The 14,768-nt window shown below is 39.8% G+C and overlaps 1 protein-coding gene across 1 annotated transcript in view; it reads left to right on the top strand.

Annotated features, from left to right (window-relative positions):
- STT3B (STT3 oligosaccharyltransferase complex catalytic subunit B) overlaps positions 1-14,768 on the top strand; it is a 45,668-nt gene that overhangs the window by 24,181 nt on the left and 6,719 nt on the right. Inside the window, exons 6-13 of the mRNA XM_035130074.2 lie at positions 5,958-6,056; positions 6,568-6,714; positions 7,098-7,146; positions 8,909-9,063; positions 10,195-10,406; positions 11,323-11,510; positions 12,476-12,647; positions 13,510-13,683. Coding sequence (XP_034985965.1) covers positions 5,958-6,056; positions 6,568-6,714; positions 7,098-7,146; positions 8,909-9,063; positions 10,195-10,406; positions 11,323-11,510; positions 12,476-12,647; positions 13,510-13,683 — 1,196 coding nt within the window. The remainder of the gene's footprint in view (positions 1-5,957; positions 6,057-6,567; positions 6,715-7,097; positions 7,147-8,908; positions 9,064-10,194; positions 10,407-11,322; positions 11,511-12,475; positions 12,648-13,509; positions 13,684-14,768) is intronic.

Genomic DNA, 14,768 nt, shown 5'->3' with positions numbered 1-14,768 from the left:
AAGTCTGCAACCCGAGCAGCGATAGAGCGCATGCACGAAAGCGTGATAGAGTGCTTCTGCGCATGCACGCGCAGCGGAACCTGGAAGTAAACACTTCTGGGTCCGCCGCGTTCGTATCCTGAAAGAACGCAACCTGCAGCGGACGCAACCTGAGGTATGACTGTAGTCTAAACAAAACAAAATGTAGTTTAAAAAGATAATTTAACATGACAATCATTCATCTCAAGACAATTTTTTAGAAATGTATGCAACATTCATACTATTACCAGTGTGTGACTGAATTGTTTATATTGGGACTGACGTAGCTGGTATTGAATGACAGTTGATCATCCCAGTGCAATGATATCAGTCATTGTCCCTGCATGTGGCTTTGATTCCACCCTGGGAAGGAGGCAACTAACCTCTCAGTCTCTGTCCCCAGTAGGAAGGGACAAGTGTGAGGGGAGCTTTATACTAATCTTGTCTGCTTCCCTGTACAATTTGGTGTGCTGAAGCTGATGGATGCCATGTATTAGACATTGCTAGGGCTTTTTATAGGGACCCAGGTGGCGCTGTGGGTTAAACCACAGAGTCTAGGGCTTGCTGATCAGAAGGTTGGCGGTTCAAATCCCTGCAACGGGGTGAGCTCCTGTTGCTCGGTCCCAGCTCCTGCCCACCCAGCAGTTCGAAAGCACATCAAAGTGCAAGTAGATAAATAGGGACCGCTCCAGCGGGAAGGTAAACGGCGTTTCCGTGCGCTGCTCTGGTTTGCCAGAAGCAGCTTTGTCATGCTGGCCACATGACCCGGAAGCCGTCTGCAGACAAACGCCGGCTCCCTCGGCCTATAGAGTGAGATGAGCGCCGCAACCCCAGAGTCGGACACGACTGGACCTGATGGTCAGGGGCCCCTTTACCTTTACCTAGGGCTTTTTATTAAAAAAAAGGTCAACTGCACAGTGGAAAAACTGCAATTCTTCTGTGCTAAAAGGTGACATGCTACAATGAATTGTATTCTGTAAATATGTGTTCTTCGAATGGAGATAAGTCTCTGGTGTTGCCTTTTACTATTAAAAAGCAATCAGAATGCTGGGCACTGTAGCACTAATATTGGTGATAAAACACTTCCTGCTCTTACAGTTTGCATTTTGAATACCTGACTTTATATGATGTCAGGTGATTGACTGATGGTCACCTGACAAAAATTGGACTGAGGAGGGTATGTGATTCAGTATCTCGCCCCTGACATTAACGTTCCACATATAGCGAGCAGCAAGAAAGAATGAAATTTTGTGGGAAAGAAACTTGGTATGGTTTTCTTTTTTGCAGACACACATACAATAACAAAAAGACTAATGGGGCATCGCAATCTTATTCAGGATCATTTGATGTTCACAGAACTTTTTCAGAATGTAAATTCTTTGCCAGAATTGGACATATTTCATGGCTTTTGTAAATGGATGTAAACTGAGATTCTATTTGACCTACTTGGCATCATAACTACAATGCTGACTAAACTCCTGCTGACTGCTCATGCATATTTGATGCAGAGTTATTGATGTTGACATCAGTGTGACTACTTTTGAATCAGTTTAGGAATATTGCAGAAGATCTTCTGCAAGTGCTTAGCTGCAAAAGGTTACAGTGCTGAATAAAAGGAAAAAACCTTCATAAACAGAATAAGCTTCCTATGATCTATTTTAGAGCAGTCTAGCGGTAAAGGTAAACATTTGCAACAGTAGTAGACAAATATTTGTCACAATTTAGAGCTTTTAAATCTAGTTTCAAATAACTTTAAGAGGATATATACATGCAGAAAGCTAGTTTGAATCAGAAGCAACATTGTAGGCTTAATTCTGCCCAAGGACATACTGACTTTAAGAATAGAATTTGGTCACATTGAACAAAGTTGATTGTCTTTCAGTCTTTTTCTCTCTTTTTTGTTTAGGACAACAGGTTTTTTGGCTTGTTACTTTCAAGCAATATTAATGTAAACATAATTTTAAGTGATACTTCACTATAGCTGACTTCCATACTAAAGCAGCTGGCAGAATTTCAATGTTCAAGTTTATCAGCTAGTAATTAATAACACATTTCAAGGAAAATGAACAATATAATGGAAATAGTCAGACTGAATTGTAGGACTATTTATCATTCTATACTCAATGAGGATTGATCATGCCCAGTGGCTGTAGAATACTGATTATCTGTTAGAGGAGGGGGGAAAGCAGAGGAAGGAGAAATACAGTGGCTATCCTGGAACAGGGTGTATAGGAGTCACTCTTATGCTGCAGCATCTTTTTTTAGGTCCCACTTTTAATGCATATTTCATAGAACAATGCTCAGTAGCCAATTATATGGATATCCAGTGGACACGAGAGAACTTGTGCTTCCTTTTCTTGCTGCGGTGTCTCTCACCAGTCTCTTCTGTAGGGTACTCCAACCCTCCAAAGCAGTTTGGGGGGAGGCACGTGGGGAAGTAGAGGAGGGGCTAGTTCCATAGTGCAAGTGGAAGCCTTTTACAAAAGCCCATTACACAAGCAGGATGACACCGTGGGAAGTTGCTCGCTAAGATAACCAGTAAAATAGTAGGCACATTGTATTACTTTTCTCATATCACTGTTTTTAACTTCATATGCAAATGTAATGTCCTTTGTTGGTTGAGGAAAATAAAATTTATTCTTATGCTGTTTAGAAAGACAAATAAGTGATGTGCTTATAAATAGCAGGATTTCTTCAAGTGGAACAAAGTAGACCCATAACTTCTTTTTTTACATGGTTTTTCACATATCCATTTGTTAGAATACTTAATTAGCTGGACAGTTTTGTTATTAGCAAATGGGGTTTGTATTATTGAGCAGCACTGAAACTGCCTTGTAGGTATTTCACTAATTTCATCCTAGTCCTTTTGAGTGTAGGATTGAATGTTTTGTGAGGAGATAATGAATAACTAAGATATCAGGTATTACGTTTAGAAAGGTAACAGCAATCAGGATCACCTTGATAGATGGACATTGTTGTTACGGTGTATTTCCAAAAGATTCAGCTAGTGAGAACAGCCCATCCTTCAATTTCTAACTTCTCTGAGACTGTATTCTGACAAAGGTGTCCTCAAAAAGAAAGTTGTGTGGTGGAAGATTTTCAAAAGTACTTAGTGTATTTAGGGAAGACTAGCAATGCTGTGTTTGCTGCCAAAGGACTGGTAAGGGATGGTGCAAAAATATTGTGTCTTTATATTCTGATAGCCGTTAACTGAAATGTGTAAAGCAGTCAGTAAATGAATTTCTGTGCTGCTGAAATACACCCAAGGCTCTTAGCTAGAGCTGCTGGTGAGTGTGAGCTAACCATACCAGGAAGTCTGAGAAAGGGAGGTCCAATGTGCATTTGCAATTCAAGCTAACTGTGCACACCATCTAATTATACAGTCCAGACCTGACTGTTCTGCTTTCATCATGCTGTGATGTACCTAAAGAAGCAAGCTCATCAAAACTGAATTACTTCAAGGTGAAGTTTTTATAATTAAAAACTCTTTGGCAAGAGATATGCAGAGGTTAAGAGGAGGCTGCTAATCCTTTCCCCATCTGATATCTGATATCTTCCTACCAAAAAAGAAATCTGGTTCAGAGTCTGCTTTCTGGCCAAATAGGAAAAAGTAGTTGGGGAAAGAGTTATAGACAAGCAGCAACAATTGTCGTATTTTTCGCTCCATAAGATGCACCTAACCAAAAGACGCACCTAATTTTTTAGAGGGAAAGCCCTGGTTGGGGGGGATCAGCTCAAGGTTGTGCAACTTCTTTTGTAAATGGGGAAAGTCCCATTTTTTTTTTGAGCACCAGCTCAAAGTTGTGCAGTTTTTTTGCTTAGGGGGAAAGCTCCATTTGTGAGGATCAGCTCAAAGTTGTTGAGCTTACCTTGCAAAGGGGGAAAATCCTGTTTTTATGGGTTCAACTCACAGTTCTGCAGTTTCTTTAGGAAAGGAAAGGGAGCCATTTCTACAGTTTCCAGACAGATAATCTAATCAGCCAGTCACATGTCGTTGGGGAAACACAACAATGGAGGCCTGGGCAAGGGGGCTGGCCGTGGAGCTAGCGTCTCTTATCTCCCTCCCCAATCTCTTGCAATCAGCTGCTCAGTGGGTTCCTTTAAACACCCTCCTTCCCTCTTGTTAGCCTTTAGCTCTTTCTAAAAAAAACAAGCACGACCTGCTTTTTGCCCCTGGGCAATTTGGCTCCAGGAACCATGCATTCGCTCCATAAGACGCACAGACATTTCCTCTTACCTTTTTAGGAGGAAAACCGTGTGTCTTATGGAGCGAAAAATTCGGTAAACCCCCCCCCCCAGCACTACCAGTTTGGGAATCCTGCTGGCTGATGAGTATCCTTTTTATCCCCTGCTAGCTTGTTTGCAGCAGAAGGCATCAATAGAGGATGGAGGAAAATTCTTTATGAAGGTATCATTGTGAAAAATATGTCAGAATTGCAAAGGATATTGGGATGGCATGGAATGGGTCTATATTCCCTTCGCACAGACTTAGGAATCTTATTAGCATTTTCATATGAGCAAACAGTAATAAATTTGTTTTTACAGCCATCTAAAGTGTAACTGGGTGGGGGCGTTGATGTGCAGAATTAATAAACTCTTGTAATTAGCCTAATGGAAGAACACAAAGCTGTAAATGCGACAATGGATACTAATTGCTGTTAAATGCCACAGGATGGCAGTGTTGCAATAATTTTGTGACATGGATTTCAAAATAGTGGCAGGCTTGACCTTTTTAGAGATGTGTGTAGATATCTTGGTTAGATGAAAATATGGACCCTGAACTGAAAGAAAAAGGGGACAAGTTATGTAAAAATGTATGCCATTGATCACTGTGTGCTTCTGTGGTTTCCAACACATTGTCTATTGACTGAAATGTTTTGATAAATGAGTCTTAGCGAAACGAGTTGTGTTGTGCGAAGTTCATGACATTTGAAATAAAGCTGCTTGATTGAGGATGTAAAAGTGTAATGAACATAATCCACAATTATAAGGAAAGCTGGTAGAGGTATGTTGTGTTCATAAACTGGGAAAATATCAAATATATTAGCAGCTTTATTCTGAATATCCAGTTTTACAAGGGCATTGTCATGTCAGCTTGCCTAGATGGATCTGCAAAGAAAAAATAGTTGGCAATCTACACACAATAATTATTATACAAGCTGGTTAAGCTCACTTTTGCTGTATTTTGGGCATCCACAAAAATGCATGTTATGAAACTAAACTGCTTGGTGCCCAAATATCTGTAGGTGCGCCTGCTCCAATACCAGGCAATGCAATCTTTAAAATTGGTGGCAAGGGGAGGAGCCTCTGTTTGGGTCCAGGTCAGGGTTCATAAGTGGGGGGGGGTGTAGAAGGACCTTCTCTGTGGTGCGGCCTCAACTTTCAAATAATCATCTTCATTGTGTCTCCCTCATTGTTGGTTTTTAGATGTCAATTGAAAACATTTTTATTTATACAGGATTTTGCAGTTTCATAATTGGAAGTTTAATCCTCAGCAGCAATATGTGACTTTGTGTTTTAATTATTTTGTTTAATTTTAGCTCATACAACACAATATAATATCACCAAGGCAACTATCTGTAAACAAACACTAAAGATCCATAAAAATTGCAAAAGTAGTTTCTTTCCCAAGTAGGTTTTACCTTGAACAATTGCGAACACAGTAATAGAGTCCACTTGTGATATATCAGTGGTTCAGTGCTTGGAAGTCATTCCATTATCAGACGACAAACTGAAGGACATGGTCCTCTTTCTATGCTCTTCCCGATGGAAAGATGCAGATGGGGACAGATACACCCCTGCTTTAAGTCCTAAAATTATGAGTACTGCTTTTAACTCTGTAATATTTGTCTTCTCCCTCATAATTTTAAGCACAGACAAAACCAAAACTTCCTCTCTGTGCATACTAATTTTCCTTTTTTGCTGTTTTTCATTCACAGCATACAGTACTTTCTATATTGTGGGCTTGATATTATCCATGCAGATACCTTTTGTTGGATTTCAGCCAATAAGAACAAGCGAACACATGGCAGCTGCAGGTAAGAAAATTATTATTATTTTATATATTAAATTTACTATATGTTGCCTTACACCAGAGCCTCAAGGCAGTCTACAATAAAAAATATTTAGGATCCAGTGCACCTCAGAAAATCCCTAAATAAAAGAATAGTTTCATGCATTGAAAATACTCACTATGAACGTGTAACTCTGTATCATAATTAATCACCAAGACACTTTTTTGGCTGGTAACCAAATGACAGCCAAAGGTGGCATATTTGAACTAAAGGGATCCACAAGAGAATTGGAGTTTTTGTTTACTTATGGGAGCAGAGTATTGAATGAATGGCGTACCTCACTGAAAGGCAAAATATACCATATAAGCAGTTAAAGGATAGTAAATATGTTTGTATGTGATGCCAATAAAAGGTTTGATGATGATGATATTCCTCTCCTGCTTACAATCCACACACCCTTGACTTCCTATGTCCTTTGCATAAGGATTGAAATCTTGTTTGAGAACTTAAACCAAGGTTGTCTTTCTTTAATCAGGTGTATTCGCACTGCTGCAGGCCTATGCCTTCTTGCAATATATGAGAGACCGGCTTACAAAGCAAGAATTTCAGACCTTGTTCTTCTTGGGTATATCTCTAGCTGCTGGAGTTGTATTCTTGAGTGTCATCTATTTAACGTATACAGGTAAATCATACAAAAGAAATGTGTTTCATTGATAAATAGAGTTTCAGATAGTCCCTGAGTAATCCACAAGATTCAATGAGCCCTTCAGGCCTCCCAACAATGTTTGCATGATGCAAAAGAAACTTCAGCAACCTTATTTATAGAAACAGCATTTGGTGTAATAGCTGACTTTTTGCACCCATTAAAGCATTTTCAAAGCAGCTTGCTTTTTAAAGGACTGATATTTCCTTCATTTTCTATTAGTTTAAAACAAAAAACAGTTGTCCTTCTTGAGGGTCTTTCTCCTTTTGAAACATGTGGAAAGTAGATATTGATCCAAGCCTTTCTAGAAATCCATAATAATGCTCATCTACTAACTTAAATTGTTTTGTTGTAATTTTCAGGTTACATTGCACCATGGAGTGGCAGATTTTATTCACTATGGGATACTGGGTAAGTAGGAATAGAAACAGCACCATACATTTAGGCTATGCTGAGTGGGTGACAGGTTTGATCCATTTCAGACATACCTCCTGAACTATGGTCTACTGTTATGAGAAAACTTTAAGCTTCCATTTGCTGTTTTAAACAATCTGCAGTTTCCCATTAAATCCAAATATGAGCATCTTATGCAAACCACGGTGAGTTCATTCAGTGGTTTCATACCTTGGTTTCATTCGAGCAAACCATTGCTATCTGTATTTGTACGTTGAGAAACTTCTGAATTGTTCCAGACGACAAGCAGAAGCATTAAACTTTCTCCCCTCACAGGTGAAGAAAGAGGGAAAGTGTTTCAGAGTTTATGTGTAGATAGATAGATAGATAGATAGATAGGATAGATAGATAGATAGATGCTTTATATGTTGTGCACATCAGTAGTAGAATTATGCTTAGCTATGAGTCCTGGAAGACCTGTTCCCCGCTTGCACCAGTGTTCAGTTGCATCTGACCAGAGTTTTCCTCCACTCATGTCTAAGCTGCCTCCCAGCTTGTTTCCTCACCCTAAGCTCTGGAGTATATGAGAGACCCAAGCGGGCGAGGCTACTTTGGGGGGCAATTGTGTCAACATCTCGAGCCATTTGTGGATGTTCCAGGGGTTAGTCAGGGCTTCAACAGGAGCGTCAATCATATCAGCCAGAAAATCCCCCAGAAACCCATTAGATTCATCAGTCTCTTGAGGGCGGACCACACTGATAGATCCCCTACCTCTACAGAGGGGGAAAGGTGCTGAAAATCTAAATCTAAATCTCAACAGGAAATGATCTGACCATGACAAGGAACTGATGTCACTATCCCCCACTTTTTCACCCTATTCCTGCCCAGTTGAGAAAAAGGGCCCAGAATGTAGCCTGGCAGTCTGAGGGTCCTCAGCAGCACCTCTGAGACCAGCTCAAGCAGGGAAACTGCTGGGCAGAAAGGTGGGCAGATTCCCCCCACAACTGGACAGAGAGTGTGGAGAGGGAGAAATGAAATCTCTATAGACTACAGCAGGCACCCCCAAACTCTGCCCTCCAGCTGTTTTGCGACTACAACTCCTATCATTCCTAGCTAACAGGACCAGTGGTCAGGGATGGTGGGAATTGTAGTCCCAAAACAGTTGGAGGGCCGAGTTTGAGGATGCCTGGACTACAGCAACTCCCCCTCCCCAACCCTCAAGTCTGTCCTGATGCAGCACTGAGTACCCAGGTGGGCACAGCTAGGTGAGACCAACCCCACCCTACTCGCCCACCCAGGTTCCAGTGATGCAGGACCAGATCAGCCTCCTCATCCATAACCAAATCATGGATGAGGGAGGTCTTACTGAGAGCCAGCCTGGCATTCAGCAACAGCAACCACAGACCTGAGGGCTGGCTGATAGCACGGCCTCAATTCCCCAGGTTGGAGAAGGGGCTAGCACATGGCACAGTCACTAGCTAACTGCCTGTGCTGTGTGCCTCTTACCCCTAAACAGGGATGTGCAGGATCATTTGATCCACACACTTTGTTAAGGCAACATAGGGAAGCTTTGTAATGAGAATTGGTTTTGGGCAGTTTCTGCAGTTAAATGGAATACATTTTAGCTAAAAAATAAATAAGTAAATGTTAACCTACATATTTAAAGGTGTATTCAGAACATTACAGAAAAAATTGAGAAATGTTCAGTAGTCCTCGGTTGTACTATCTTTAGTAGTTTCATCACTTCAAAATAATTTGAACTGAATTTTTTTTAAACAAGGTATGCGAAAATTCACATCCCGATCATTGCCTCTGTGTCTGAACATCAGCCTACAACATGGGTTTCCTTCTTTTTTGATCTACATATTCTCGTGTGTACTTTCCCAGCAGGGCTGTGGTTCTGTATCAAAAACATCAATGATGAGAGAGTCTTTGGTAAGAAGAAGTAACCATCTTTTCAGAACTAAACTATGAGCTTTAGCTGAAATGCTGATGTCCTAGTTATTAGCTTAGATTCATTAGCTTAGTTTACTGCTGTTACTTCAGTGTTGGGTTAAATGTATTTCCTCAGGAAGTAGATATAATGTTTCTTAATGTGATTCCTTTTGATTGAACTTCATTTTAGAATGGCGTATACTGAATGCTTACACTGTGAATATACAAATACAACCTTCTCACTAAATGGCTAATGTAATTTTATGTATTATTTCATAAATTTATATACCACTTGATTATAAAGGAAAAAACCCTGAAAGCGGTTTGCAAAAAAAAAACAATAAAATGATAAACAATATGATTTATGGTAATTTAACTGATAGACTATTCATCAGCAAATACACTCTTCAGTTACTTTAGATAATTTTGTTTGCAAATTGATGACTCTCCTCATAATATGGTGAAATTCCAGTGATTGCAGAGGTGAGACTTGGTTGGTTTCAAATTGGGGGTGGGTGGGGAATCTTTCCATCACTGTAGTTACAGGTAATTTAAAAATGGGCATCGCTGTCCGTAGTTAGCTGCTTCTGAAGTTATACCTGTCTTTAGTTTGCACAAGCTTTCCACCAGTGTAGGGTTTGTATTAGTCTGCATTTTAATCCAGTACAAGAAAATGATTTTCTTCAAATTAATTTTTAAAATGCTATTAAAATGCTGCTTGTGAGAACTTTTGAAAACTTCTTTCCCTTCTAGCTTTAGTGCAGTCAAGTTTCAGGAGTTCACAGAAACCTTGTGGAGTAATTTATATGCTTTGGTAAAGCTACTCTTTTATCCTTCAGATCCTAGTAAAGTGAGATGTCTTTTAGCAAGATTACACACATATAGACTTGGTTCTGATTAATTTTCCATGTTTTTTTTTTATAAACAACTGAATCCCTTTTTTAAAGTTCAAGAATATAATGTATTTCAAAGGTAGATTCAATTCTGCACACACAGCAGATTTTAGGAAGCAAATCTGCAAGCTTCTTCAAGTGTACAGTAATTGTGCTTATTTCTGAAGTGGATAGCAGAACTGTAATCAAGTTTTTAAAATGTCCCATAGTAAATCTCATTGTCTTTATTTCTCTACAGTGGCTCTGTATGCAATCAGTGCTGTTTACTTCGCTGGAGTGATGGTTCGTCTTATGTTAACTTTGACTCCAGTAGTCTGTATGCTGTCAGCAATTGCTTTCTCCAATGTTTTTGAGCATTATTTGGGTGATGATATGAAGAGAGAGAATCCACCAATAGAAGATAGCAGTGATGAGGACGATAAAAGAAACCCAGGAAATCTTTATGATAAGGTGGGACTTGAAGATCTAGATGGCTTCCGTTTTTAGATGTTTTTTAAAATAAATGAATCCACGTTAAAAGCAAAAACAGAGAGAGCAAAATGGTTGCACGTGTAGTGCTTCTGTTCTTGCCAAGGGGTTCTGATTCCTCCATTTTTCCCCCTCCCCCCAATTTTTCATCTCCTTCCATCAGTCATGCTCACTGAGCATATGCGGTCTTCATTGGCTTTTTTTCTGGGGAAGCAGTGGACACACTACTGCTCTGTCGCTGCTACATTAAAATGTTAGATAGCTTTCAGTTCCATCCCTGGGGACATTGTAAAATAGGCTCTCGGTATCAACCAGTTCTTTCTACCCTTTATAGATGCATCTCTCTCCATTCCCTTTCACACTTGGTTGTCAATTGTTTCCTTTCAGTCTCACAGTGGGATTGTTTTGGAGGTTCATTCCTTTGTTTGTTTTGACTAAAGGTGGTGTGTTTTTTTTAGCAGTGTAGCTTTTAGCTGCTTCCTATCTGCGCTAGTGAATGCAGGTTATTGTACATAAGCATGACTACAAAAAGACTTGAACCCTTTTTAGAAGGGTGATGTTGCTTCCCAACTTTTGCAGTTAAAATGAAAAATGTAAGGAAACACAATCTCATTCATGCAGATGTTAAATGTGGACAGATTTATGCCATCTCCACCACATGCTTTTGGGGGGGAGGGACTGTTTTTGTTTGAGAGACATCAACAATTACTGGCATGCTATTAAAAAAACCCAGTAGAAGACAGCTTCTGACATCCCTAATAGACATTTGTCTAGCACATAACTTGGAAGACAACTCATGAGGGAGGGCTCTAGAAATGTCGCTTTATTGTTGAATACAGCTCTTGTAAACCCTAAAAGCCTGGCATAAGCCCCAAAATTCTAATTTGTTTTTGTTCAGGCAGGTAAAGTGAGGAAACACATATCTGAACAGGAGAAAACGGAAGAGGGTCTTGGGCCAAATATCAAGAGCATTGTGACAATGTTGATGCTAATGCTGCTGATGATGTTTGCTGTCCACTGTACATGGGTAACTAGCAATGCCTATTCCAGTCCCAGTGTCGTCCTGGCTTCTTATAATCATGATGGGTAAGGCTCCCCATTTTGTATGCATTTTAGTGTGAGTTTTATGATTGTGTGAGAATGGTTAGGAATGTAAAACACATCACGTGACACATTGGCCTGACCCATTGTCCACTGACTCGTAACTTCTGGCTTAAACTACTGCAAATTCAGAATGCCGTTGAGGTTGTTGGCTAGTTGCAGCTAGTGCGTAATGCAGCAACTCGATAGCTCACTGGGGTATCTTACTACCACCATGTTATGCCGCTGCTGGAAGAATTGCGCTGGCTGCCAGTTAGCTACCAGAATTTGAGATGCTGGAAGTGATGTGCAAAGCCCCATACAGCTTGGGTCCAGGATGCATAAAAAAATCACCTTACTACTTCAATACACAACCAGTCACTGCTCTCTGCAAGAGCATCCTGCAGATGCCCTCCCACCAGGAGGCTCATTCTGGAGGATACAGGAATTGGGTGTTTAGCATGACAGCAGCTACCCTTTGGAAGTCCCTTATGTTACATATCAGACAGACATCATCTGTATTTTTGACACCTTTGGCAGACTTCCTTTTTCAACAAGCCTTTTAAGTGGATATTTTTTTCCTAGTTTGTACTTTTTGGATAGGAAATTGCTTTTATATACGAAATTGCTTTGCATATGCTTTTATTTTTCCTTTTTAAATTATATTTCCTTTTAAAGTTATATATTTTCTCACAAAAGTGACCCAAAACAGTTTACATAACCAATAAACAACTTTGTATAACAACCAACCAATGAAACCTGTAAGCCCAACCATACACATAAAGGCAGGTCTTACAGATCCCGCTCCACTAAAAGAGGCTACAAATATCTGAAACCCTTTATTCATTCACTTTAAGATGCTTTATAGCAAGCAATTCATAAATGGAGTGGAACAAATAAGATCTAATCAAAGTGAGTCTGCTTTCCGATGAAACAGTGTTGTACTTTCTGGGTTTTTTTTTCTGTTGCAGCACCCGAAACATTTTGGATGACTTCAGAGAAGCCTACTATTGGCTAAGACAAAACACAGATGAACATGCCAGAGTAATGTCTTGGTGGGATTATGGCTACCAGATAGCAGGAATGGCAAATCGGACTACTCTAGTTGACAATAATACTTGGAATAACAGCCACATAGCCCTGGTATGTAGAGGTACTTCTGTTTATTAAGAACTGTGTTGACAGAACACGTGGCTCTAGATTTATAAACAATTACATTTTGATATATGCCGAAGATTGCTTTCCTTTATGTTGCTGTATTTTGTGCCTTAACTCCAAGATCATGTTTGAGAAATGTTCGTTTTCTAGGTTGATGGTGATATCTAATAATATAGAATTTGAAACAGAAAACAGTGTTTCAACTTTTATTCTCAATAAACATTGAGATATCTACCTGGCCTTATCCTGTTTATATCCACAGCCTGTCACCTGTGTTAAAGGACAATGACCATTATCACTACTCCCTCTGGACTCCTCTTGCTGAGAGGAACAGCAGGGGAAAAGTATATTCTAACGGGGCTTTGGCTGTCTTCATAAAGAGTGGCCCGATTTATATAACAACATACCATGGTTTGTGACATCTTAACTGGGCCAGTGACTACAAAAATATGTGCTGTAGTGTTGCCACATTCTGAATGTGACTGACGTTTTAGGCTTGAAAGATATATAATTATAGAGTTTTATGTTTTAAGTTGTGTTTATACATATTTTAAGCCAACCACTGACTCGTGTAATGGAGCAGCATGCAGGTGTCATTAAGACATTCTTTTAGTTAAACTCGATGCTACGATTATTTCAATTCTGTATTTCACACTGGATGAAATTACCTCTAATAGCATGGGCTAATGCCATTAGCATGTCATTTAAACATTCTTTTAGTTAAACTCACATTGTATGAAATGACCTCTAATAGCATGGGCTATTGATATATCTTGACTGGTTGGTTAATAACTGCCTTTTAGACAAGAACGCTTGCAAGTTTTAGAAATAACTCTCTTTATTGCAGGTAGGAAAAGCTATGTCTTCAAATGAGTCAGCAGCTTATGAGATCATGAAGAGTCTGGATGTGGATTATGTGTTAATAATTTTTGGAGGTGTAATTGGCTACTCTGGTGATGATATCAACAAATTCTTGTGGATGGTGAGGATAGCTGAAGGAGAACATCCTAAAGATATCAGGGTGAGCTGAAATATAACCCCCCCCCAAAAAAAGAAAAACACCCTTTAGTAATTATGTATGGGCTGTTGGTACAATCTATCAAGATATTGCTTCTAATTCTGCCACACTTCCATTGAGGAAATTTTCCTGATATATTCTCTGGATTCTAGGTACATCTCAGTAGAGCTATAATTAGATGGCATCCTAATAGTTGTAGTATTTTATGTAATAAATAATAGTATTTTATGTTGAGGAATTGATTCAAGTCAGGCCTTATCAGACATTGGTGCTATAGCATAATATACCTGATAAGATCAGTAGAAAGATGAAATAAGAACAAATTGCGGTCTATCCTTATGGACAGTGCTTCTTTCTTAAAAAAATTTTTAGGGGCGCTCTCATTTTTTACTCAAGAAAACCACCATTTTATACTTTAAATCAGGAAAAATGTACAGTAAAGGGACAAAAGTACAAAGATTCACAAAACTTTTAGGGGTATGTATACCCCTGCGTCCCCGTCCCCCGTCCCCTCAAAAAAGCACTGTTTTTGTTGTTCAGAAATATGTTTTTCTTGGTGACACAGCTGAATATTCTTACAGTTGAATAATCCAATAATTCAATTTCTGAATGCTTGAGTAATAATTTTGCTACCGTACCCACCTCAAAAATCATGGTTACGGCCTGTATAGGAAAAAAACAAGATTGAGCTCAAGTCTGTGAGAGTTAAGTCAGTTTATTTGAAGTAGAAACCAGTTACAGAATGTGGCTGCTAGACTGGTGACTGGGAGTGGCCACCGAGACCCTATAACACTGGTCTTGAAAGACCTACATTGGCTCCCAGTACGTTTCCGAGCACAATTCAAGGTGTTGGTGCTGAACTTTAAAGCCCTAAACGGCCTCGGCCCAGTATACCTGAAGAAGTGTCTCCACCCCCATCGTTCAGCCCGGACACTGAGGACCAGTTCCGAGGGCCTTCTGGCAGCTCCCTCACTGCAAGAAGTGAAGCTACAGGGAACCAGGCAGAGGGCCTTCTCAGTAGTGGTGCCCGCTCTGTGGAACACCCTCCCATCAGATGTCAAAGAAATTAACAACTATCTGACCTTTAG

Source organism: Zootoca vivipara, chromosome 12 (genome assembly GCF_963506605.1).
Source record: "Zootoca vivipara chromosome 12, rZooViv1.1, whole genome shotgun sequence".
In the NCBI taxonomy this organism is placed as follows: Eukaryota; Metazoa; Chordata; class Lepidosauria; order Squamata; family Lacertidae; genus Zootoca; species Zootoca vivipara.
This window is presented reverse-complemented; position numbering and strand designations above follow the sequence as displayed.